Below are 26233 nucleotides of genomic sequence, written 5' to 3'. Positions count from 1 at the left end.
CCATTCTTTTGGGGTTTTATCGATATTTTCCCTTTCTCTTGGGATAAATAAAACCCGGTGGCGACTCTGTATTTTTCGCGACACGACAGCTGATGAATCTGCTAGGGATTGACAACTGTCATAAATGAGTCAAACCCAACTTTTCCTGTATCTTTTTGTGCTTTGGTGTTTATCTTATCTTACTTGCTTTCATTTATCTATTGTTGTTATGCTTCATATATTATGTATATATTATTCTGCTCTTATGGGATGAGTTTTTGATGCTATTGAGTAGTAAGCCCAATACCCAGGCTTGAAGAGTACACCTGAGATAGATTGGGGGCTCCGTACTGACTTGTCGGACGTAGTTATCTTAATGGGAAGGTGCGAAGACTCCGTCTACATTAGATTATTTTTGAAGTTTCGTTGGCACGTAATTCATTTTGTGTTGACAACTATTCTTCCAAAGGGGATCCGTGACTCTAGGGACCTTTAGTTAACATGTGTATTTTGAAGTTAAGGGTGACCTCCCTTAGAGTATATCCTCCTGAAGGTATCGTTGGTCCACAATTCATTTTGTAATGGCAACGATATTTTCGTCCAGGATCCGTGACTCTAAGCATCTTCATAAAGCTTTAGAACACACCTGTAAGTGGATATGAGTTTCTTGCAGAAAAATTAAACCTCCACTTACTTCTATATTGTCAAAATTTTCAACAAATTTGCATGATTTTCCTAGATCAGAATTACTCGAATATCAATTGATAGAAACCAACAAATATATAAAAATAAAAATAACAAAAATCTGTTTGAATTATTAATTAAATCGCAAAACTTCGAGAATCTGAGTTTCAATGAATTATCAATTAACTCGCAAAACTTCGAGAATCTGTGTCTCAATGACCATTTCTCCTAAGATAGTTTGTAGTTTGTCATATTAGTTTATATATTGGATTGGTATATTGATAAATGTCTACCTTATGAGATCTTCTTAACTACAAAAATATATCTACACTATAGAGACAATTTCCACACAAAGGGTATACAAAATAAACTAACTAAAACAATGGTTGAAAGGTATAATAGCAACCAAAAATCACCCTTATGCACGGTTTCTTTCACTCAACTATAGAGTGAATTAACGCTATGCTTCTTCTTCCTCTTCCTCCCAACACAGAAACATCACCAACACAACAACAATGACAACAGAAACAACATCCTCGTCATCTTCTCAAACCACCAAAACCATCATCGATCACCACCTCCCCCTCCGTCTCCTCAGATCCGAAATTGTCACACCCGCTCCTACTTTCTCCCGTTCCACAATCGATTTCCTCCATCACTTTGCAGGCTATTCATGGATCGCTTATGGAGCTTCTTCAATTCTCACCATTACCCATTTCCCTTCTCCTCTTTCCACTCATCAAACGCGCATCGGTTCCGTTTTTCGTCAATTCTTTGAACTCTCATCCGATCAGTCCTCCCCTGTTTCTGCTGTCTCTTGGTCCCCTCAATTACCTTCCTCCGGTGAACTTGCCGCTGCCGCCGAAAATTGCATCTGGGTTTTTCATCACGACTCTGTTGCGTCCAAAGGTAACTCAAAGTTTCAATTTTTTTCTCTTTTTATTGCTGAAATAATTAATATCATGAAGAAAACTATAATTTAATAGGTTTTGGGAATTTAGGGGTGAGTACCTGTGGGTTTAGTTCAATTATTCAATGCAACTAAGCACATACACAGACACAACACTACAACACTGATAGGTAGAGATTGGTAATAATTTAAGAAAATGGATGATTTGATAGGGACTGCTATACCATTAATTGGAAAGTGATGTTGGGTTTGAGTAATTTACATTTGATCAGAGAAAAATCCCTTTTTTTATTAATTAATATAGTTTTACAAGTTTGTGTAGAGACAGTTATGATCATTTGATGTGAAATCAGTTGTAAGTCTTCTCTTGATGCTTCCTATGTAGGTACCTACTAGGTAGTAGGTAGCCAAGAGCTGTGTGTAGTGGGTACATCTATAGTAGGTTTGGTTATGCCGTGAAAAAAATTGATTTTGATTGAATTGATTTTGTAAATCTGATTCTGGTTAAATATGAGTTGAATGTGGAGTGATTTATGTTTGGATAACTTTATGCAAAAGTTGAGTTGAACCGTAAATTTCAATGTAAAAATCACGTTTAAACTAAAAAAACTACAAATTATAGCTTCAAGTAAAATCAATTCTACTTTAGAAGAACCAAACACCTAAATATCATTCCAAAATCAATTCTACACCTCTAGAATTGCTTTTGGCTCTTCCAAAAGTTAAACCAAATATACACCTAGTTTCTCAAGAGTTTTCACTGGAGAGTGTTTAGGGCACACCCTCACCTTTTAATTCTCCCAAATCAGAAAAAGTGTAAATAAGTGAATGGTTCAGATCCCACAATAGAAAATTTACGCTGTAGAGGATTCATTCCCCATGAAATATGGGAGCTGATCACTACTTGGAGTATTTGTGAACTCACAGCTTTCTAACTATTGTGTTTCTATCCATTATTTAAGTGAAGTTGGGTTGGAGAGAATTCAAAAAACATGGATATTTTCACGGTCTGACTAATTGAGCTTTGCACTTGTTTTTATTTTTCCACTGGGGACATTTTAATCTTAACCCTTGTTCTTGGACTTTTTCTTTCTTGTTGCTAATAGGTTTAGTCATTTCTGAAAGAAAATTTTACAATAGAAAAATGAGCCACTTATTTGATTAGCTTTATATATTAAAAACACAATCTTGTCACTCATATTCAGGTTCTTTTTGTTGGAGCCAGAATGCAGTGCTTGTACAAAGTACAAAAGTGGAGACCATCAGATGGACAGGATCCGGAGATGGAATTATTTCTGGTGGAATGGAGGTAGTTTTCTGGAAAAAGAGTAATAGATGTTGGGAAATCGCGTGGAAGTTTAAAGCAGATCAGCCCCAAACACTCCTAAGTGCAACCTGGTCTATTGACGGTCTTTCAGCAACTGCACCATATTCTAGTAAAGAACAGATTGAAGGATCCTTAATCAGTCAGGAAAGCAAATGTGTATTTGTATGTCAGAGCAATGGACTATCTGAATATTCAAAAGCCAAACTTCAGCATCCTCTACCTATTGTGACAATTCAATGGAGACCATCGAGGGGAAAACTATCAGACAAATACAGTAGGTATTCAAAAAGGAATGTGTTACTGACATGCTGCTTAGATGGAACTGCAAGGTTATGGAGTGAGGTTGATAATGGAAAGGCCAAGAGGGCTGGGAAGAACACGGGGTGCTCTTTTTGTGTTGTTGCTGTTATTGAGATTAATCAATGTTTAAATGGAACTCTTGATTCAGATATATTTGTGACGTGGGGGACGGAAATCGAGGGGCTATTTACAAGAGGTGAAGGAGACAAACAAAATTTCTCCAAAGAAGGAATTGAGCACGACATTAGAAAATGTGACTGGTTAGTTGGATTTGGTCCTGGAATGTTGCTTAGCTTTTGGGCCGTCCACTGTCTTGACGATGTTTCCCCATTGAGGTTCCCCCGAGTTACATTATGGAGGAAGCATGAACTCCAGAGTCGCGATATAGGAAACATTTGTAAATTTGACTCATCTGATTTTAAAAACGCATTACTTCTGCACAAAGTGATTATATCAAGAAACTCTTTGTCTGGTCCACCAAGCATATGCTCCCCACTACAGCTTTTACCTTGTAATTCCTTAGTTTGGTCATTTTTCCATATTCAAGAAATACGCGATGCTGTTGAGAACTCCCCTGACAATGGTAACATAGATGAAATCTCCTCTCATTTGACTGGTGGGTCTTTAAACTTAGATGGACACAGTGGGAAAATATTAAAGGTTTCAATTCATCCTTATATTTGCAAAGCTCAAGTTGCTGCTTCTCTTGATTCCAATGGACTGCTTCTTTTCTGGTCACTTTCTAATATATCAAATGGCATTTTGGGATGTCCAACGTTGGTTCCTACTTGGGAACTCTGTGGAAAACTTGCAACTCAACACTCATGCTCCATGTATACAAGCTTGACATGGGCACCTTCAATCCTTGATGAGAAACTTGTTTTTTTCATGGGACATACCAGAGGGGTTGATTGCTTCATAGTCAATATTAGTCGAACTGAGGAAGATAACTTAGAATGTCACTACTTATGCACTATTCCCTTCACTGGTCATGGTCCTTATGAGGATGGCCCGCACGATATATTTGCAATTCCTTTGAACTCTACTTCTAATAAAACAATTTTTAACAATAAACTTATGCTACTGGCAATTTGGACAGGGAGATTTCAGGCCCTATCATGGGAAGTTAATGTGCAATCTTTTGACATGTCAACAATCGGTTTTGAATGCAATTTTGATGCTGAAAGCCTTGATGACAACCATGTTTGGACATTTGAAAGTACATTTGCTAGTAAAAGATATTGCATTGTTGTCATTCCATGTTCATCCGAGTTTCCAAGTTCCGATGATCTGGTTACTAGTTTTGCAGTGGGATATCCAGGCACCGAGAGTCATAGACAGCAAGAGTTTGGCTTTGCAAATGATCATTGTAGTAGCTGTTCTACATATATCTTGGCCACAGGCTGCTCTGATGGTAGCTTGAAACTTTGGAAAAGTAACCATGGCAATCTGTCGACCCTGAACTTGCCATGGGAGCTTGTGGGTATGTTTATTGCACATAACAGTCCTGTCAAGGGTATCTGTTTCACTGATTGTGGTCAGAAAGTTGCAACGTTCTGTAGCAGAAATGATTCCAATGCTGTCAATACCATCCATATATGGGATGCTATAAACCTGATAATTGCAGGGACTTTTATTTTAGAAGATACACTAACGTTTGAAAGCGATGTTATTACTCTCAAGTGGTTAACTTTAGGGACTGGTGAGTTATTGCTTGGAGTTTGTTTGCAAAATGAGTTGCAAGTATATGCTCGGAAGCGTTATGACGGTCTGACTTGGTCTAACTCTGTAAATTTCCCAAAATTGAATATATGGTCTCACATCGCATTTGCTCGTACTTCCCTTCCAATAAATGATTTCTTATGGGGTCCCAGAGCTGCTGCAGTGGTAATTCACGGAAATTACTTCAGTATATTTAGTCATTGGTTGTTCCATGTGGATAAAAAGCAAAAGAGTAATTTTCGTTCTCGTGATTCAGATCCAAGAGCCTATAACAGCAAGGATGATGCATATGAAGACATAAGTTCTGCAGTTTTTACTGATTGTGACATTGGTGCTTTCGGAGAGCTTTCAATAGGAGACAATAACCTATACAGTAGCATGTTTCTGGCCAAGGAACAATTAAAATATGATCTCCTTAACAAGGTTGGTTTGTGGAGCATCTTAGAAGTAGCCGAGCTGATTAGTGGATCGTTGCCTACTTATCACCCTGATGTACTTCTTACCAATATAAGTTCAGGTAATGGTTGCGTAAATTGTTTTCTTCCAGGATGATTGATTACATGGCTAATTTACTAAAACATGTGATGGTAATTATATCATCTTTTTCATGTCGTGTTTTTTAAAAATGTTTTTCAGGCAACTGGGAACGTGCTTACATAGCCGTCAAGCATTTTGTTGAACACCTGATTTCTAATCATGATCCTGAAAAGAGACAGATTACCAAAAGGGATGGTCTTCCGAGTATCATATTGTCAGATTATCTAGAAGGCCGTATATCAAAAAATTCCCAAGATAAGGGATTTAATTGGAGTGGGGATGTTGCCTCAATCGCGTCATTTTCACAGACTCAAAGTAGCTCTATCCAGTTTCCATATCATTTGGATTCCAGTGCTGAAAATAAAAGCAGTTCCACCTCAACTAGATCCGAGCTTAATGGCTTTATTGAATCTTTAAAGAATTTTCCTGATTTACCTCATTTGATCAACATAGAAAGGACAGAGATTCTCTCAATCATTGATCTGCTCAGTGAAGTTTGTAACCCAGACTCGTCTTCTGCATATCAGAGTCTCGATGAACCTGGACGAAGGTATTATTGAACCTACTCAATAGTTTTTTGGTTTCCTGTTTAATCTTCCCGTTTGATGATTTTTTTCCTCACAGATTTGTTTTACCACCAACGATTGGATATTTTTAAATTTATTTTATATATTGTCAGTATCTTCCAAAAAATTATCTTACCAATACCATAAAAAATAAACTAGGCTTATGGAGTCATCTATTTTATAGACAATGAAGATAGTGACGTGTTCTCTCAATCTTCATTATAGGTTTTGGGTTGCACTAAGGTTTAAGCAATTACTTTTTCAACGAAAGTTTGCCAGAGCTGCATCTACCGAAGAGATGATCATTAACTCAAGGATGTTCGTATGGGCTTACCACTCTGATTGTGTTGAAAATTTATTTGGTTCTGTCATACCCAATGAACCATCGTGGCAACAAATGCGTGCTTTGGGTATGGGCTTTTGGTATTCCAGCATACCTCAATTGCGTGCTAGGGTAATGCTTGGTCCTTTTCCATTTTGCGCTCTTCTACGTGTTCTATGTACAAGCAGAAAAAAATCTTGAAATTATATAGCCTTCAGTTATGCTAAATTGCATGCATGATGTTGCAAGAAAATCAGGGATTTCTCCTCAGCTTAAAAAATTTGGCATGTGGAAGAACATTTTTATTTCATAAATTGCTGATTTAACATTTGTTTATGTGATTATCATTTGTGGATTATTGTCGTCATATATCCGAATATTTTGTTTATTACTCTTTTCCAATGCAGACAGATTAAATACTTTCATTATTCCTCTTAACTCTAGATGGAGAAATTAGCAAGAGCACAATATTTGAAGAACAAAAATCCTAAGGATTGTGCACTGCTGTATATTGCATTGAACAGAATTCAAGTTTTAGCTGGCCTTTTTAAAATCAGTAGGGATGAGAAGGACAAGCCTTTAGTGGGTTTCCTCTTGCGCAATTTTCAGGTAAGTTGTCTGACAGCACATCTGCAAGTACTGTTTTTTTTTTGGGATGACTCCATTAAGCCAACAAAGGACTTATAATTAGACCGATGTTTTTAAAAACCGGACCAAACTGGTTGGCTCAACCAGTTGAACTGGGAATTGGCTAACTTGCCAGTTGGTTTGATCCCTGTTGTACCACAGTTTGGTTGAAATAGGTTCTCGACTGGTTAAGCTGTTTTTGATTTGTTTTTAAATATGGAGTATGCAAATGTCAAACTTCCGTTTATACACGCATTTGTTTATCACGTTTATTGTGTTAAATTCTTAAATTAGTTATAATTAGTAGGCTTGCTTGTTGTTGTTGATTGCAGGATGAGAAAAATAAAGCTGCTGCTTTAAAAAATGCTTATGTCTTATTAGGAAAGCATCAGCTGGAATTGGCGGTTGCCTTCTTTTTGCTTGGAGGCGATCATTCTTCTGCTGTAAATGTTTGTGCTAAGACCCTTGGGGACGAACAACTTGCACTAGTCATTTGTCGCCTTGTTGAGGGCCATGGTGGACCATTAGAGCATCACCTAATTACTAAGTATATATTTCCATCTGCAACCGATAGAGGAGACTACTGGCTGGCTAGCCTTCTGGAGGTCCTCAAAATACTTTCATTCAATTTATCGATGAAAACGTTGCTATATTCACTGCTTGTAAAGGCTTTTTCCGTACTTGATCCTAACTGTAACTAACTAGCTCTCGATTGATTTGCAGTGGGAAATGGGCAATTACTATCAATCTTTTCATAGAATGCTACAGTTTTCCATAGAGACCGGGGATCCAAAGTCCACCGTTATGTCCAATTCTGGTTCTTTTTTGGACCCTACTGTTGGTTTTTATTGTCAAATGCTTGCAACAAAGAATAGCACACGGAATGCTGTAGGAGAGCAAAATTCAACCATCCTTTTAAGGTGGGCAACTTTGATGACAATTACTGCCCTAAAAAGATGCGGTATACCTGTAAGTTTCTTTTACAAGTTACACAATAATTTGATTTTTTTATTGTACTTATAAAAATGAGTAAGCTTAATAGACAGGCATATCTAGCCAAATCAAGTTATTATCTTTAAACTACAACTATTTGTTGGATGTGTCTTGAGCTGTGTTTATCTGGGCTGGTTGACATGAGACCTGTGTACTTTCCCACTCTGTTCTTCATATGCGAGAAATAATGTGGTTATTGTTATTATTTTTGAAAGTGAAAAAGTTAGTGTGTTTACCACCTTGTTTATAGAATGGTCCATTTTTAAAAATATTATTGTCTTCCTTTTTGCGGTATATTTCTTAGGCCTTTTTCATGTAATTGTGTCCACCTGTTGCTCCTAGGAAGATTCTGTAATGAACTTGATTGACGGTCCTCAAAGTTCCTAGTTAAGTGCTTAGTAAAACTCTCAGAGAATTGTGAACAACTCTAACAAGTTTAATTTTCTTATTTGTTGTAGCTCTAGATAAATATTCACACATGTCAATATATATGACGTTATATGTATGTGTGCATACCTATACTTGTGGTTAGTAATCATTTGTAATGTTCTCTTGCTTTAAGCTTGAGGCATTGGAGTATTTCTCATCTTCTCCGAGCATGCTTGGGACTGCTGATCAAGCAAATGAATTGGGCGATGTTCTGTCCAGTACATTAAAGCCTTTGCCAGGAAAATCCTCTAACTGGTTATCTGCTGATGTATCTGTGCATCTGGAGTTTCATGTTAAATTGAATTTGGCACTTTGCTACTTATCAAAACTGATAAGAGAGCATCCAAGTTGGCCTGATACTTTTATAGAATCTGATGGAGAAGGCTCTTACTCTGAAGAGTCAATGATTCAATACGAGAAATCAAATGATAGTTTCAAACAAAAGTTATATGCCGGGTTTGATCTTTTGGAACAAAAGTTCTTGCTAACTCCGTGTTATCTAATCAGCATGGTATGCTTTCCTATTCCATTTTAAATTTGGTTTAACCTCTTGTGTGTGTGTGTGTGTTTCCACTGTCAGCAATATATTTACAGAGATCACTCTCTTTCCAATTCCCCTTTTATCTGCAGATCTTACTCTTACTTTGCCATCATGGGCTGTGGTACATTGGGTATGATGTGACAGACGGAAGTACTCAAGGAGAACTGTCTCAAAAGAAGAGTGATAGATTTGATGTTTCCATTTTATCTCATTCTCAACTCAAACCCCTCTTTAAAACTGCAGAAGAAATCTCCTTTTTCTATTCAAGATTTTTTTCTGCTTGCGGTATGGAATATTCTCAACCAAGTTCAACTCTTAAGAAAGCTTCACAGTGTCACTTTGAAGGTCTTCTGATTTCATTGTCGTATTTAAGAGCTGTTTTGAGGAGTCAATTGAGGTCTATTAGCAAAGATCTTGTCAAAAAGCATCTTGAAATCCTTGATTTAATTGAATATTATTTATATTTTTCATTAGCTTGGCTTCGTAGAAAACCAGAAGCCCTTCTATTCATGGTGCAACCTTTCTTGATTGCACATGATGGCTGTAATCCTTATGAGGTTGATATGGTGAATCTGAAGAACCTTATCCCAAAAGTCGCGCAGTTGTTGGCTCAGAATTCTTTCATAACTAATACAGAAAACCTTCAAGTATCCAAATCTACAGAGAATAAACTAGAGGCAGATACGAAGAGTTTGGTTCCGGATGATGAAAGGTGGAAGATTTTAGGGACCTGCCTGTGGCAGCATATGTCTAGATTCATGATATCTAATTTGAATTTAGTTCTTTCTAAACTTGAAGATGAAAGTTTATCTAGTTCTTTTCACAGTTATAGAGAATCTAATACTCCCAGAAATGTGGATTCTGATAGCATCAGTTTGCCAGAGCAGATTCTATTAGTCACGTTTAGCTTATGTGATTTACTGACGACAACAGTTACTCATATTTCTTCTTATCATGTTAAACAACTTGCGGAATTTTTGTGGCGAAAATCGCAGAATGGTTCAAATGTTATGACTCTTGAATGGTTAAGACAAACAAGTCAATCAGAACCGAATCATAATGAAAACCTGGATGTTTCGGAATTGGTTAACAGGAAAGATAACCATCTAGCTCATCAGTTATTATGGGATCACTGTGCCGATCCGAAATTGATACGCGACTGCTTTGCACAGGAGAAACTCAATTGGTCAAAGGATTCGGACCATAAGCCTATCAAAGAATGGAATGACTTGTATACAATTATGACAGGGTTGCATAAAACTGATGATTCACATAATGATGAAAGCAAAGTTGGCAAATTATCTGCTAATCACGAAGTAGAATCTCCTGTTAAAAGAATGTTTCCAAGCAGCCATGCTTCTGCTAGTTCCAACCAGAAAGAAACAACTTGTGCAAATATTGAAGACTTTCAGAGTCCCAGAGAAATTTACAAGAGAAATGGAGAACTTTTGGAGGTGGTTATTATCCCTTCTATCTACTCATTTTCATATAGCATCATATATGCAAATATAAGAATAACATTAATGCTATGTTTGAGCAGGCACTGTGTATAAACTCTACCAATCAACAGGAAGCTGCAGTTGCTAGCAATCGTAAGGTTGTTCTCTTAATTTCCTGCCATTCTGATGCTTTGGATGATTTTTTGTTTAAACACCATTTACATGTCTGTTTCTTATGCAGAAAAGATCATATAATAACTTGCATATAAGGACCAACATATTTGAGATTCTAATGGTTATATGTATCATTATAATATGAAATTATAATTTTATAACTATAAATATAATTAATTTACGATTATACTTATTCCTCCTCCTAGACCTTTGTGTTAAGTTTCAATTCAATCAAACTCACACTAGAATCTTATCATTCCATCATTTGAATATCCAGCGAAGTGTGTAAACGTTTCTGTTTCCTCTTATCCAATTCAGGGTATAGTATTCTTTCACTTGGAAGATGAGACACCTTTTAGTGGCGAAGCAGACCTTTTGTGGACCAAGGCCGATTGGCCACAAAACGGATGGGCAGGTTCAGAATCCACCCCTGCACCTACTTGTGTTTCTCCTGGTATTGGCCTTGGAAGCAAGAAAGGGGCACACCTCGGTCTTGGTGGTGCAACTGTGGGTATGGATTCTTCAGCTTGGCCCAGCAGAGACTTGACAGGCGGTGGATCTTTAGGAATGCTAGGTTATGCTGGTATTGGTGCCTCTGGATTGGGTTGGGAAACTCAACAAGACTTTGAAGATTTTGTTGATCCACCTGCCACTTTGGAGAATACAAGTACCCGGGCGTTTTCTAGTCATCCAATGAGGCCATTCTTCTTGGTTGGTTCAAGCAATACACACATTTACTTGTGGGAGGTTAGAAAATCTTTAGTGTCTGTACATTCATGATGATAGCTGTGAATGTAGATATAAACACAATTGCAAAGATTACTCTAGTGAGTTGATTAATTGCATTAATTGTCGATGTTTCAAGCTTATGGCTAACGAGGAGCCTTATAATGTACAGTTCAATAAGGACAAAGCTACTGCTACATACGGGGTGCTGCCTGCTGCTAATGTCCCTCCACCTTATGCTCTTGCGTCAATTTCAGCTTTACAATTTGACCACTTTGGGCATCGTTTTGCCAGTGCTGCATTAGATGGAACCGTCTGCACATGGCAGCTAGAGGTAGGAGGAAGGAGCAACATTCGTCCAACAGAATCATCCCTCTGCTTCAATGGCCAAGCATCGTATGTATACTTTGTTTTTAAAACCGAGTTATGATTTTATCCTCCCTTCATTTTAAGTTGTCTTTGGGTGTTAACATTTGATTCAAAATATAAGCATCATGAAAATTACAATTAGCTTTTGAAAAACATTATTTTTCACTCTGGTTTGCACTCTGAAAATTGCTATTAAAATTTTTCTAGTTGATTATATTAACCATTTGAATCATGTTTAGGATGGATTTCTACGAGTGTATTTATCGCGTTTTGTTGATATCTTCTAATTATCATTTTTTCTTTCCTAAAGTTGTTATTTGTTTCAATTTACTCGTGTAACTGAAAATCTATTTTATGTTTGATTTCAGCGATGTCACGTACATTTCCTCTAGCGGATCAATAATAGCCGTGGCAGGATATAGCTCTACTGCTGTCAATGTGGTTATATGGGATACTTTAGCTCCACCTTCAACTTCTCGAGCTTCCATTTTATGTCATGAAGGTTTATTTCTAAACTACAGAATAATGAATGTTTATATCGCATTCCTCAGGATTATATTCGAGACCGAAGGGAGGAATAAGATTTATTTATCGTTTTAGTTTAAAAGAAAGATTTGTGTCCTGTTTTATTTAAGAAAAATTGGCTCGCCTATTTTATGTGCTAATCTTGGCCTGTCTTGTGAAGGTGGTGCACGCTCCCTTTCTGTATTTGACAATCAACTAGGAAGTGGTTCCGTTTCCCCTCTTATTGTGACCGGTGGTAAAGGCGGTGATGTTGGACTTCACGACTTCCGCTATATAGCTACTGGAAAGGCTAAAAGAACTAAGCGTTCTGATAGCATTGGGCGAAGCTCTCTCGCATCTTTGAATTACGACAAGGACCATAATGTAGATGGGATGCTTTGGTATATTCCAAAGGCACACTCAGGTAAAGAAAGTTTATCTACATTGGTAGTTTCGGTTTATTTCTTATCTAATAATCTGCATAATTTTGTATGATCTTAGGGAGTGTCACAAAAATAGCTACCATCCCAAATACGAGCTTGTTTTTGAGTGGAAGCTCAGATGGAGATGTCAAGCTCTGGGATGCCCAAAGCACAAGGTTAATACATCACTGGCCTAAGATACATGAAAAGCACACTTTTCTCCAGTCAGGCTCTCGTGGATTCGGCGGCGTTGTTCGGGTAAATGTTTTTGACTTTTTCATGTCAAAAATCTGTTGAGTTAACACGAAATCAGCTTATTTTAACAAACTAATATTGTTAGCTTAAATTGTGGCAGGCTGCTGTTACAGACATTCAAGTTGTTCCGCATGGTTTCCTAACATGCGGCGGGGACGGAAATGTAAAGCTTGTACAGTTGAAAAATCACCTGCGTGGCTTTGGAGATGAGTAATGATTCTCTTGAGATGCTTTATTATTGATTTTAATCCCTAGTGCGCGAAATGCCTCATCGAAAGTGGTCGTCGACGAGGACAACTTGCATGAGAAAATATGCAATTTGCAGAAGCCATTCTTCAATCTTATTTACAAGAGGCAAAACACAAGTTCATGTGGGACAGCAAATAGTCCTTAACTTGGGAAAGCATTTCATTCTGGAGATGAACATGGGTTTATTTTAGGTCTAATCATCCATTCTTTCTGTATAGTATAAGTTCAATCATTAGTCTTGTAATATTTTATGTATATTCAAAAGTTTTGCCTCTTAGCAGTTCTTTAAGTGATTTTTAATACTCTTAACTTTTGGTAGCTAAAAGCTTACTACTAGTATTCTTTTTCTAAGAACTGAAATAAGGTGAGAAATATTGCAGTATTGCTTAAAAAAAGATTAAATTATTTAACATATAATTTAGAACTGTTTGAAAAGTGCGAAATTTATGATTTATCATATTTCATTATTTCAAATAAGAATTTTTTTATAGAATCAAGGAAGTCAAACACGTATACGTTGATATTTTTAAATATAATATTAAGAATATTTGTATATCAAATAGTTCCTTATTGATTATATCATGTAATTAGTTATAATCTCTCTTTCTAATAAAGTCTCCGTAGTGCTTTTTAAAATACACGGTTTATTTAAATGTCTCTTAATCTCTTGTATTTCAACTTGGTATCTAGAGCCTGTTAAGAGGCAATTCTTTCTTCGCCGTACTTTACCCGATTGACCTAGGGGTGTTCAAAACCAAACCGGCCCAATAAAAAACCGCAAACCGAACCTAACCAAACCGAAAACCGCAAAAACCGCATTTGGTTCAGATTTGTTTGGGCCACTTTATGATAGAACCGCGCGGTTTGGTTCGGTTTGCGGTTTATATTTTCAAACCAAACCAAACCAAACCGCGTTATTTACAACCCATTTATTTTACATCAAACCCAAGCCCATTTCTAAAGAAAGAAACCTGAAAACCTAGGGTTAGCAACAGAAGAAGGCAAAGACAAAATCGTACACAGGCAAAGGCAAAGACAAAATCGTACACAGAAGAAGGAAGGCAAAGACAAATTAGTTTCTCATCTTCATCCTCTTCACAGTCGAAAGGTAAATCTCTCGCTTCCTCATGTTTCAATTTCGTTTTTCATCTCCTCTTCTCTAATATCCCTTCTTCTCTCTTTCTTAGATATGACTATTGAGAAGGAAGTCAGTTCTGTTGCCGAAAATCAGGTAAAATATAGAAATTATTCTCTGTAATTTGTGAGTTTTTAGGGAGATGGGTGAGTTCATAATTTGTGGTTAGTTGTCAATGATTGATTGGTTCAGTTTTATGATGATGTGACAATGTTAGTTTGGATTCAATTAGTTTGTTCAGTTATGGTTAAAATGCATATCTGGTTTGAATCAATGGATTGTGATCTCATGACTTGTTGCTGTTCATTTATTTGTTGTTGAATATGTGACCATTGTTGAATTTCTTGCATTGGTTGTTATTGATATGTTATGTTAATGGACTTTTGTGAAGTTATTATGATACCTTGTATGATAAATTTTTTGTTGTCATGATGCTTTGTGATGATTGAACTGCTTGCCCTGTTGCATTGCTCTTGATTGTATTTACTGTTGCAGCCTTGATGAATGATGTTTTGATCTATTATGCTTGATGTAGAATGTTAGGTTTGGATATGTTGGCGACAACTGATGTTTTACTGAGGGCTTATGAATGACAAGTTTGTTTGTATGATCATTGCAATTGGGTGCATGTGAATGGTTGCATTTCTTGTAAATGTTTGCATCATTAATATGATGTTAGGTCTGCTATGTGCATATGCGGGGTGAAATGCTTGATGACAGGGTTGCAACATTATTGATGTGCATATGCGTGGACTGGCTGGCTGCAATGTATGACGCATAATTGTTGGTTGCTACAACCTGTTGTGAAATTTTTATGCTTAGCATGATGATTGGAAATGTGCAGCTTGATCTGTTACATGTTATGATGATGTGTTAGGTCTGCTATGATGCTTGTTTCTGCAGGTTTTGTGTGGTGCTGCAGTAGGATAACCATGGCTTGCTGTAGTAGGATAGCCATGGCTTGTTTCTGTAGGTTTTGTGTGGTCTGCTATGATGCATGGTTCTGCAGGTTTTGTGTTAGGTTTTTTGTTCATGATTTCCTTTTATTGCCTTGGTTTGGTTTGGTCATGTATGGTGCATTGTTATGTCACTTGTTTGGTGCATTGTTATGTCACTTGTGATAGGATATTAAGTGAACTATATGCATACTCAATTAAGTGCAATTTAAATATTATGCAGTAAATTAACAAACAGTATATGTATATATATTTGCAGTCTGAAAATAATCCATCGATGGCGATGCCTACAGCAAATCCATCTCAAACTATTGATTTGGACAAACATGAAGATGGTAATGTTCAAAAGAAAAAGAAAAGGAAAGTTGGAGAAGTTGGTGATTCTAATGCTAATGATTCTAATGATGGAGATTCAGGTAAACAAAAACCTTGTAGGCCTAAATCTTGGGTTTGGGATCATTTTACAAGAGACACTTCGGGTACTCGTGCTAAGTGTAATTGGTGTACGAAGTCGTATGCTGCTGATTCACACAAAAATGGAACCACCAATTTAAATAACCATTTGTTGCATCAATGTAAAAGAAATCCCAAGAGTGTTCTTGATCCTACTCAAACCACTCTTAGCCTTCAAGAAGGCGGTAAAGCAACTAGTAATAATACACTTGTTGGTATCCATTTTGATGTTGAATTATGTAGACAAGCTTTAGCTAGAATGATAATTGTGGATGAGTTGCCTTTTTCGTTTGTTGAAAATGAAGGATTTCGTTATTTTATGAGTGTTACACAACCTAGGCTCCCACTTCCGGGAAGGATTTCAATTGCTAGGGATTGTTTGAGTCTTTACATGAGTGAAAAACATAAGTTTAGAGACTTGTTTACTAAAACAAATCAAAGTGTCTGTCTAACAACTGATACTTGGACTTCCGTGCAAAATATTAATTATATGGTTCTTACTGCGCATTTCATTGATCAAGACTGGAAGTTGCGTAAAAGAATTCTCAATTTTTGTCCAATAACATCTCATAAGGGAGAGATAATTGGGAAAAAGATTGAAAAGTGTTTGGAGGGCTGGATGATAGATAAGGTTTTCACCATCACAGTTGATAATGCTGCTTCAAATAATGTTGCTATCTCTTACCTAAAAAATAGAATGGAGGATTGGAATTCACATCCATTAAAAGGAGAGCATTTACACGTCAGATGTTGTGCCCACATTCTTAACCTTGTTGTCAATGATAGGTTAAAGTTGAAGAAAATGCATTCTTCAATTTCCAAAATTAGGAGTGCGGTTCGATATATTCGTCAGTCACCTGGCCATTTAGATAGGTTTAGGACATGTATTAAAGAAGTAAGGATACAAGACAAGTCTACAGTGCAATATGATTGTCCCACTAGGTGGAACTCCACATACCTTATGCTTGAAAGCGCATTGAAGTTTCAAAAGGCCTTTAAAATATTAGGTGAGAAGTGTGTTGAGTATGCGATGTTGGAAGGTGGTATCCCAAATAATGAGGATTGGGATAATGCCAAGTGTTTTGTGAAATTTTTGAAGTTGTTTTTTGAAATCACTACAAAGGTGTCAGGTTCAACTTATGTAACATCTTCTACATATTTCATGGAACATTGTACGATATTGGGGGCATTGAAGACTTGGACGGAATATCATAAAGATGACCCATTACTTACAAATATGGCTAATGCTATGAACGACAAATATAATAAGTATTGGGGGGATGTCATAAAGATGAATAAGCTAGTCTTTATTGCTGTCATTTTTGATCCTCGGCGTAAGTTCCAGTTTATTCGGTGGGGATTGGATAAGTTTTATGATAAGGAAGTTGCTGATTCTCTATGTGATAAGGTGAGGCAAACATTAAACAAAATGTTTGAAAGCTATAGTCTTTTCTTAAGTAAAGGCCAAGTCGAAAGTGATGCACAAGAAATAGAGCTATCAGAATTTGTTACATCTTCTGATCATATGGATGACCAATTTGAGAAGGACATGGACCAAGATTCAAATTTAAATAAAAATGAAGTGGATTTGTATCTCATGGAGACGAGGGAGAAGAAAAGTCAAGATTTTGACATCTTGAATTGGTGGAAGGTAAATTCCACCAAATACCCTACTCTTGGTATAATGGCTAGAGATATCTTGGCTATGCCAATATCTACTGTTGCTTCGGAGTCTGCTTTTAGCACCGGGGGTAGAGTTCTTAGTTGTTATAGGAGCTCTCTTACACCAAACACTGTTGAAGCTTTGATATGTGCACAAAATTGGTTAAGATCTTCCCCTTTGAAAGTGGATATTGAAGAGCACTTGGAAGACTTGGAGAAGCTCGAACAAGGTATATATAAATTTGTAAACTTTATTTGTTCATGATTCTATTTTATTCAATTGTTTGTTTTGTCTAACATTTGTTAATATATTTGATATATTTTTAGAAATGGCTCCGATCCCGCAACTAAATGAAGGATTTTCTGATATTGAATCTGATTAGTATACGTGCTTGAAAAAAAGGTATGTGTTTTAATATTTGCTTCCTTTTAAATTCCGTTGTGGATAGGGATTATATTAGCATGAGTAAATATAAGGCTACTAGATGATACTTATACTTGAAGATGACGTTGTTGTGGGAACATTGGTGGATTATTGCAGTCCATTTTAAGCTATTAAATTAGTGAGAAGAGTCCTAACAAATTCATGTCTAAAATCTAAAATTTATTGCTGATTGTTCATTCTACTGTGATGTTTTTATAAAAAAGAAACAGGTGTATATATGTTTTGCTGCTTTTGGCTGATTCTTTTGTTGTGCATCCTTTTGAAATGTCAATAAATTGTTTTCTTCTTGTCGCAGGATATGATGTATACCTAGTAGGAGGTTGTGTACGTGATCTTGTTCTAAAGAAAACACCAAAGGACTTTGATATTATAACTTCAGCCGAGCTAAAAGAGGTAACTTACTTTTATTTTTATAACTATTCATGACCTTGCACTTTGCTGGACATCTCTATAGATTGAGCTGAATTATTAAATAGCAGTTACAACTTACGTATTAGGACTTTCAATTTGACTGAATTTTGCATTTGTGAACAAACAAGATGGATGCTAGAAGACACATGAACCAATATTATTATGAGGATGGATGCTAGAAGACACGTGAACCAATATTATTATGAGAAAACAAACGCCATTGTGAACAAACATGAAGAATTATGAATTATCAACTATGTAGTTTTTTTATGAACAAAGAGAAAGTTTAATTGTAATTCATAATTCTATTTTTACAAATCTCTTTTTTATGAATACTATTTTTATAAGTTTGGTAATGTGTGAATTGTTATTCGGTAATGTTTATGTATGAATGATTTGGTATTTATTTATTATTGACTATACATAATAAAAGTATTGTAAAAAACCGCATCAACCGAACCAATTCAAACCGCATTGGTTTGTTTTTTTTTAATCTTCAACCGAACCAAACCGAACCGCATGTTTTTCTCTCTTGCGGTTCGGATGATTTTTAACATTAAAACCGCCCAAACCGCACCGCGAACACCCTTAGATTGACCCACTATCTTCCGGTGAGATTTTTTTTTGCAAATCGTGTCATCACTCTGGTTTGCCTATCACTTTTCAAAATTCTTTGGTAACCTATCAGCAGAAGCGCCTCTTCCGATCCAACCGTTCCCCACTTTTCATCGGCAGAAACCTCCGCACGTCCGACGGCTGATCTCGACAATTTTTCCACCGCTCCACTCTCCATAGGGAAATTGTTTCAGATCTGATACTCATGGCTATTGCTTATAACTTTATGCCAAACTACGATGATTTCCTCCAGTGGTATCGGAATTATTAGAACTTAGATTTTATTGCTTCGGTAACACACATTGGTAATTCATCTGCTTGTCTCTCTCAATCATCTTCTTTTGGATCTTTGGTCCTTGGTTCTGGTATGTCTAATCATGTTATCGGTAATAAATTTTTTTTCTCTTCCCTCTTTACATCCGGTTTCTTACCTACTATAACTTCTGCCAATGGTTCTCAAACCCGATTCGAAGGGATTGATACTGTTCGAATTCTACCTTCTCTCTCGGTTACTTCTGTCCTCTATGTACTTAATTGTCCATTTAATTTACTTTCAGTCAGTCGTTTAACTCGTTCTCTTGATTGTAGTGTCACCTTCACTAACAATAATATTATCCTGCAGGATCGGAGTTCGGGACGGACGATTGGTGTCGGATGTGAGTCTCAAGGCCTTTATTACCTCTCAGTGTCATCTCAGACATGCTAAGCCAAAGATTCTCCACTCACTATCCATGCTCAGTTAGGTCATCCCAGTCTTTCCAAACTACATAAGTTGGTGTTAAATTTATCGAAGGTATCTAATTTACATTGTGAGTCGTGTCAGCTAGGGAAACACACCCGTGGTCAGTTTCCCAATCGAGTCAATAAACGAGCTTCACCCCCTTTTGCTTTAGTTCACACCAATGTTTGGGGTCTCTCGTGTACTGTCTCTACTCTTGAGTCTATGTATTTTGTCACCTTTATTGATGATTTTTCACGTTGCACGTGGTTATTTTTAATGAAGAATAGATCTGAATTATTTTCTATTTTTGAACAATTCTATCAAGAAATAAGAACTCAATTCGGTGTGTCTATCCGTACCTTAAGAAGTGACAATGTCCGTGAATATTTATCCCAACAATTTCATAATTTTATGTCACGCAATGGTATTCTCCATCAAACATCTTACCCTCATACACCTCAACAAAACAGGGTAGCCGAACGCAAAAATCGGAATCTTATAGAAACCACTCGGACCCTACTTCTCCATGGTAATGTTCCACTTCGGTTTTGGGGGGATGATGTGCTAACGACATGTTACCTTATAAATCGCATGCCCTCATATGTCCTTAACAATAAAATCCCTTATTCAATCCTTTTTCCCAATTCCTCATTCACCCAATTCCTCCCCGGGTCTTCAGGTCCACATGTTTTGTACATAATCTCTCCCTTGGTCTTGATAAACTCTCAGCTCGATCACTAAAGTGTGTCTTTCTTGGTTATCATCGATCCAAAAAAGGTTATCGTTATTATTCATATAATCTACAACGATACCTAGTATCGGACGATGTTACCTTCTTCGAGTCGGTTCCATATTTCAAGTCCAGTCACGTAATTCTAGAACCCATTCAAGAAAGTACTCCCACACCTTTTCCAACAGTTATTAATGTCCCCTACCATTATCCCCCATCAGTCTAGGGCTCCTGACCCACCCACTTCTCGACCACTTCAAACATATCAGCGTCGTCACCCAACTCCTGTCGTCCCTATCCCTGAGGTCATACCTGTCCCTGAGGTCATTGCAGACTCTCCTTCGACGCCTCCACCATCACTTGATATGATCTTGCAACCTGAGTCTAATCTTCTGATTGCCCTTCGAAAAGGTATACGTCAAACACGAAATCATTCTCCATATTATATTAATTTATATTATCATCGTCTTTCCCCCTTTGCAGTATACTTCTTTGTCTTCTTTGTCTTTTGTTTCTAGTCCTAAAACTTCAAGTGAAGCATTATCTCATCCTGAGTGGAGGCAATCAATGATTGATGAAATGTGTACTCTTCAAAGCAGTGGTACCTGGGAACTGGTTCCTCTACCCTATGAGAAATATTTAGTAGGTTGTTGTTGGCTTTATACAGTGAAGGTTGTTCCAGATGGTAAGATTGATTGATTTAAAGCTCGCTTGGTAGCCAAAGGATACACTCAGATTTTTGGATTGGATTATAGTGATACCTTCTCGCCTGTAGCCAAGACGACATCTGTTAGACTTCTTCTAGCCATTACAGCCATTCGACATTGGCCTCTTCATAAACTTGACATCAAAAATGCATTTTTACACGGTGATCTTGAAGAGGAGGTATATATGGAGCAACCACCTGTATTTGTTGCTCAGAAGGAGTCATCGAATATGGCGTGTAGGTTACACAGGTCATTTTATGGTCTTAAGCAATCTCTGAGAGCTTGGTTCGGCAGATTCATCACTGTAGTACAACAGTTTGGTATGGTCCGTAGTGAAGCTGACCATTCTGTTTTTTATCGTCACTCAACCCAATGGTGTATTTATCTTATTGTGTGTGTAGATGATATTGTCATAACTGATAGTGATCAGCAGGGTATACTCCAATTAAAGCAACATCTCTCAAATCAATTTCAGACAAAAGATCTTGGTAAACTTCGTTATTTCTTGGGCATTGAGGTAGCCCAATCTAAAGATGGTTTGTTGATTTCTCATCGGAAATATGCTATGGATATTTTGGAAGAAACAAGTTTATTGAATGCTAAACCAGCTGATACTCATATGGATCTAGGTGTTAAACTACTACCTAATCAGGGGATCCTCTATCTGACTCAGGAAGGTATAAAAGATTGGTTGGAAAGTTGAATTATCTCACAGTCACTCGTCCAAACATTTCTTTTGCAGTTAGTGTGGTAAGTCAGTTCTTAAACTCCCCTTGTCAGGAACACATGGATGCTGTTATCCGGATTCTGAGATACATCAAATATGCTCCAAGAAAAGGTCTAGTGTATGAAAATAAAGGACATACTCAGATAGTTGGATACTCCGATGCTGATTGGGCAGGGTCACCCATTGATAGACGATCCACCTCTGGGTATTACGTACTTGTTGGAGGAAACCTTATATCTTGGAAAAGTAAGAAATAAAATGTAGTTGAAAGATCAAGCGTCGAGGCAGAGTATAGGGCCATGCCAATGACAACATGTGAACTTATTTGGTTAAAACAGTTGCTCAAGGAACTTCAAATTGATGAAGCAAGACCAATGACACTTATTTGTGATAATCAATCCGCATTACACATTGCTTCAAATTTAGTCTTCCATGAGATGACCAAACATATTGAGATAGACAACCACTTTATCAGAGAGGAAATCGAATCAGGTGACACCTGTCGCATCCGCGAAAAACAACCGGCGGGAAAAAAGAAACAACAGAGCCGCCACCGTGCGTTATTTATCCCAAAAGAGGGAAAGGAAACGCTCGAAGTAAACCTGGAAAAGACATGGTCTCGCGACCAAAGAGAGATGGGATCGGGAGTCGGTTATGTGAAGGGAAGGTATTAACACCCCTACGCATCCGTCGTACTCGACGGGATCCACGCTTAAGAGAATAGAAGAAAGGTTGCTAAACACTGCTCAAAGAATGCACACACACAAGAGAACAAGACACAGATGGAAGAAAAGGGGAACGAGCTCGCTAGGATATCGCTTCCTATGCCTACGTATCTCATCTGGAATGAGAATCAGAGCTACCGTAGTTCGGCTCACGCACGCCGAAACAAAACCCACACTGGAAACCGACTGCCAATCGCTGGACTTATGTCAGACTCCACACAAACAGGCAAACATGGAAACCGAATGCTAATCGCTGGACTTACATCAGACTCCGAACCAACAAACACACTCAGGAAACCGACTGCCAATCGCTGGACTTATGTCAGACTCCACACAAACAAACCACACACAGGAAACCGACTGCCAATCGCTGGACTTACGTCAGACTCCAAGAAACAAAAGGTTAACCGGACGTTGAGTCGTCAAAAAGCAACAAAAAGAGTTGAATAAACAAGCTAACAGGGAGTCTGGTACTCGAGCCTGCTAGCTGTCAAGCAAACACACACAAAAAAGGAAAAGGGTGCCCGGAGAGATCTCGTACGATCTCGTGCCTACGTACCTCATCTGGTATGAGGATCAGGGCGACGTAGTTCCCCTTAACAAGGAAAGAACTTCTAACCTAACCAGAGACAGGGAAATGACAAACTAAAAGGGAGCCTGACTCGAGCCTAATAGTTATCATGTGAATCCACCATGGTCCTAGGTTAAGGTTTCTATCTAACTTGCACAGGAAGCAAGCTATCCTAAACAACACAAGCAAATACATACAAGCACAAAAAGCAAACACACACACTATATGCACACAATTGGGCTCATACAAGGTTAAGCTGTGAAACACAAGCCAACTGGAATCAGGTGTAGTTAGCTCTTAACCCTAACATTGAGAGTTAGGGTGAAGCAGATGAAATGGGAAGTGAGGGTAAGACCTCACAGCTCTTATCCCTGGCCTGGGAGAGCTTCAGACAAATGAAAGTGTGGGAGTTCAGAAAGTAGGAACTCTTCTCCACAGATGACTGACACAACATGATCTTGGGTTAATATCCACAATGCATCAACACATGGTGTGAGCAAAGTGGATGACACACTGAATAGCAGGAGATGGATTGCACATCTCTTTCATCTGCCAATTGCCTCTTAAGAGGTCTTTACCTGCTTGGCACAAAGATAAACATTCACAAGCATTGCCTCTTAAGGAGGGCTTCAGACAGGTGCCTGCCCACATAACAGGACAGGTCTTCCAGACTACATGAAGTCAGAGAGTTATACCTCAGTGGTTAAGCAACCAAGCAAAGCAAAAGCAAGTTCAAAATAACTCAAAGCAACTTAGGTACCTGAAAAAATCTAAACTAATCAGTATACAATTCAATCAATCAAACAGACAACAGTCAATCATACAGACAGACAAAGCATCAAGCATCAATGTGCAAGGCACAAGCTATTAAGCCACTTGGTCTCAAAGCCTACAAAACAACTCAAGGTTAGCCAACATCTAGAGCAAACATCAATGCTCAAATGAGGGAGCATCATCAACTATGGACTTGGATGTGTAAACCTGAAATCAAAGCTCAACTGTGAGTCACAAACCACTAGGTCAAGGCCTAGGGTCAAAGATGGAGAAAAAAATTCAAAACAGAACATGAAATTCAACATGAATCAACTTCATTCAACCAAGAACACAATCCAAAAAGTCCCTTATCAATATCATATACCAAAAGCATTTCATGAACCAAACATGGCAAGGTATGCAAGTTGTGACCACATTGTGACATCAGAAGAAACAAATGCACATTAAATCAAAAATGATTCAAATAATCTTGGCAAAATTCATGAGTAAACAGGACATACAACATGATCATCACACAAAAAATTAGAGGCATTGGACATCATTAAGCATGGCAATCACATAGAATAAGTCAAGGCAAGCACAACAAGCTCACGTGTGACATAAATTGTCACACCAACTTAGCATAGGCATAAAACAGAAATGGTAATTGGTAAAAACCTCAAACCAAAGCCAAAACAACACTCAACATGTCTAGAAATAGTGTGTCAAATCTCACATTCATTGGATAAGGAACAAGCATTTTGTGATCAAATGAAGTTCAAGGCAATTTAGAAGCTCAAATGTGACCAACCAGAATGAAAAATCTCAATTAAATCAGAAATGATTCCAATAATTCCAACAAAATTCATGCTCAATCACAACATCTATAGTATGCATCACACAAAAAATCAAGACAATTGGAGATCATTTGGCATGGTAAACATATAGCACAAGTTGAACATCAAAAGGTGTGACACAAATTGTCACACCAAATTAGGAAAATCATAAAACAGAAATGACACTTGATAAAAATACCAAATCAACACCAAAATGTCAAGCAATGAGTGTAGTTTCATCATGCAAAAATTCAAAGTCATTGGATCAAAGACCAGCATTTCACAAATGATATGGCAAGGCAATGTCAAGAATGGACATGTATTCAATCTCCTTAGGCAAAAAAATTTCCAGGCCAGGCACAATTTATGAAAATATGATGATAAAATAGTAGACAAAAAATGCAACACAATGCAAAAAACCTGGTATTTTTTGGATTAATATTCAATTTGATATGATTTTTGAAAGATTGAAATAAAATTGAAACAACATGTGACATTTAAAATGAAATGGAATGAAATAATTAATTAATATTTGAAAATTGGCGCCAGCAGCCAAAACGCTGCGTTCCACTTATGTGGTGGCAGCCAAGCACACGGTCAAATAGAATGACCAATCAGAATGCATGCATGGCCATGTACATGAGCCAATCACGTGCCAAGCCCTAACAAACACATGGGCAACGCTTTATCGTGGCCTAAGGGATCTAAAACCGTTGCCTAAACTGGACATCATCTTCTTCACACGCGAAGCTCATGAACAGTGGATCATCTTCATGAACCAAGAACAAATTCTCCAGAAATGGAAATCAAGTAAACCAAAGTGTAGATCCTTCATCATACAACAATAATCCACAACTAATTCATCAAGAATCATCAAGACATGCATGAATCGAATTAATCAAGTTTCATCATCACAACTTAAATCACCTATATCTAACTCAAAATAGCACGGAATTGCATGATTTAAAGCTCAGCATCAACACAACAACAAGATCTACAAATGTATCACAATAATTTTGAGAAATGAGAGATTCGATTCAATGACCTCTTGAAGAGCAGATCTGGAATTTGCTTGATTCAGGCTTTGTAATGGCTTCAATGTTGCTCCAGAATGCTTGCATAAGTGATTGGAAGAGAGATCAAGGCTTAATTGTGCACGATTTTACCAGAACTTTGCATCACCATTGTTGCTTCCAAGCTTTGAGTATGCTTCCATGTGCCACGATTTGCTTTGGTTTCACATGCAAAATTGCTCAAGAACACTTCAAGATAATGAATCAAGCACTGGAAATGGATTAGATGTGAAGAAATTTGGAGAAATTTTGAGAGATTTTTCTAGATCTGAAAAAAATGAATTGTTAAACTGAAAAACAGTTAGGGTTATGGTATATATATGTCATGCTAATCAAGCTTTAATCATGTTTAGCCAAATGGTAATGGTAATTAGTAAAATGAGGTGCAAGTGCAATTTTGGTTTTTCACCTTATGCATGAAAATCATGAATGAACAGTACATGAATTTGTATTCATTTTCACTTAAAAATCCATTTTGGAGCCAATGGTGGTGGTGGAATGCTCAAACAATGCACCGAATTTAAACTCCAAATTTTCCCTCCAAAAATGCAAGAATTTGCAAATGATTATGTGATGACAATTTGTGCAATGCAATGCATGTTTTGGAAACTAGAGGTCAAAATGAGAATTTAGCAAAA

General features: G+C 37.3%; 2 protein-coding genes across 3 annotated transcripts; both read left to right on the top strand.

Moving 5' to 3' along the window:
* Window positions 1-974: 974 nt before the first annotated feature.
* Window positions 975-13384, top strand: LOC127076092 (uncharacterized). Of its 2 annotated transcripts, none has more exons than XM_051017654.1 (16): window positions 975-1572; window positions 2799-5439; window positions 5559-6009; window positions 6251-6479; window positions 6792-6956; window positions 7307-7579; window positions 7698-7943; window positions 8530-8907; window positions 9027-10391; window positions 10478-10534; window positions 10869-11297; window positions 11449-11672; window positions 12014-12147; window positions 12331-12573; window positions 12651-12829; window positions 12927-13384. In XM_051017654.1, the coding sequence occupies exons 1-16, from the start codon at window positions 1348-1350 to the stop codon at window positions 13038-13040; spliced, it is 7353 nt and encodes a 2450-aa protein (XP_050873611.1). In that variant the 5' UTR covers window positions 975-1347; the 3' UTR covers window positions 13041-13384. The 2 variants fall into 2 exon arrangements, with proteins under 2 accessions (XP_050873611.1, XP_050873610.1); XM_051017653.1 differs by having other exon boundaries at window positions 2779-5439.
* Window positions 13385-14266: 882 nt separating this feature from the next.
* LOC127137948 (zinc finger BED domain-containing protein RICESLEEPER 2) lies at window positions 14267-21613 on the top strand. Its single transcript, XM_051064354.1, has 5 exons — window positions 14267-14306; window positions 15426-17511; window positions 18022-18119; window positions 20687-20888; window positions 20979-21613. Exons 2-5 carry the CDS (start codon window positions 15444-15446, stop codon window positions 21611-21613), a joined length of 3003 nt encoding a protein of 1000 aa, XP_050920311.1. The 5' UTR covers window positions 14267-14306; window positions 15426-15443.
* Window positions 21614-26233: the final 4620 nt, after the last annotated feature.

This window comes from Lathyrus oleraceus, chromosome 4 (genome assembly GCF_024323335.1).
Source record: "Lathyrus oleraceus cultivar Zhongwan6 chromosome 4, CAAS_Psat_ZW6_1.0, whole genome shotgun sequence".
In the NCBI taxonomy this organism is placed as follows: Eukaryota; Viridiplantae; Streptophyta; class Magnoliopsida; order Fabales; family Fabaceae; genus Lathyrus; species Lathyrus oleraceus.
This window is presented reverse-complemented; position numbering and strand designations above follow the sequence as displayed.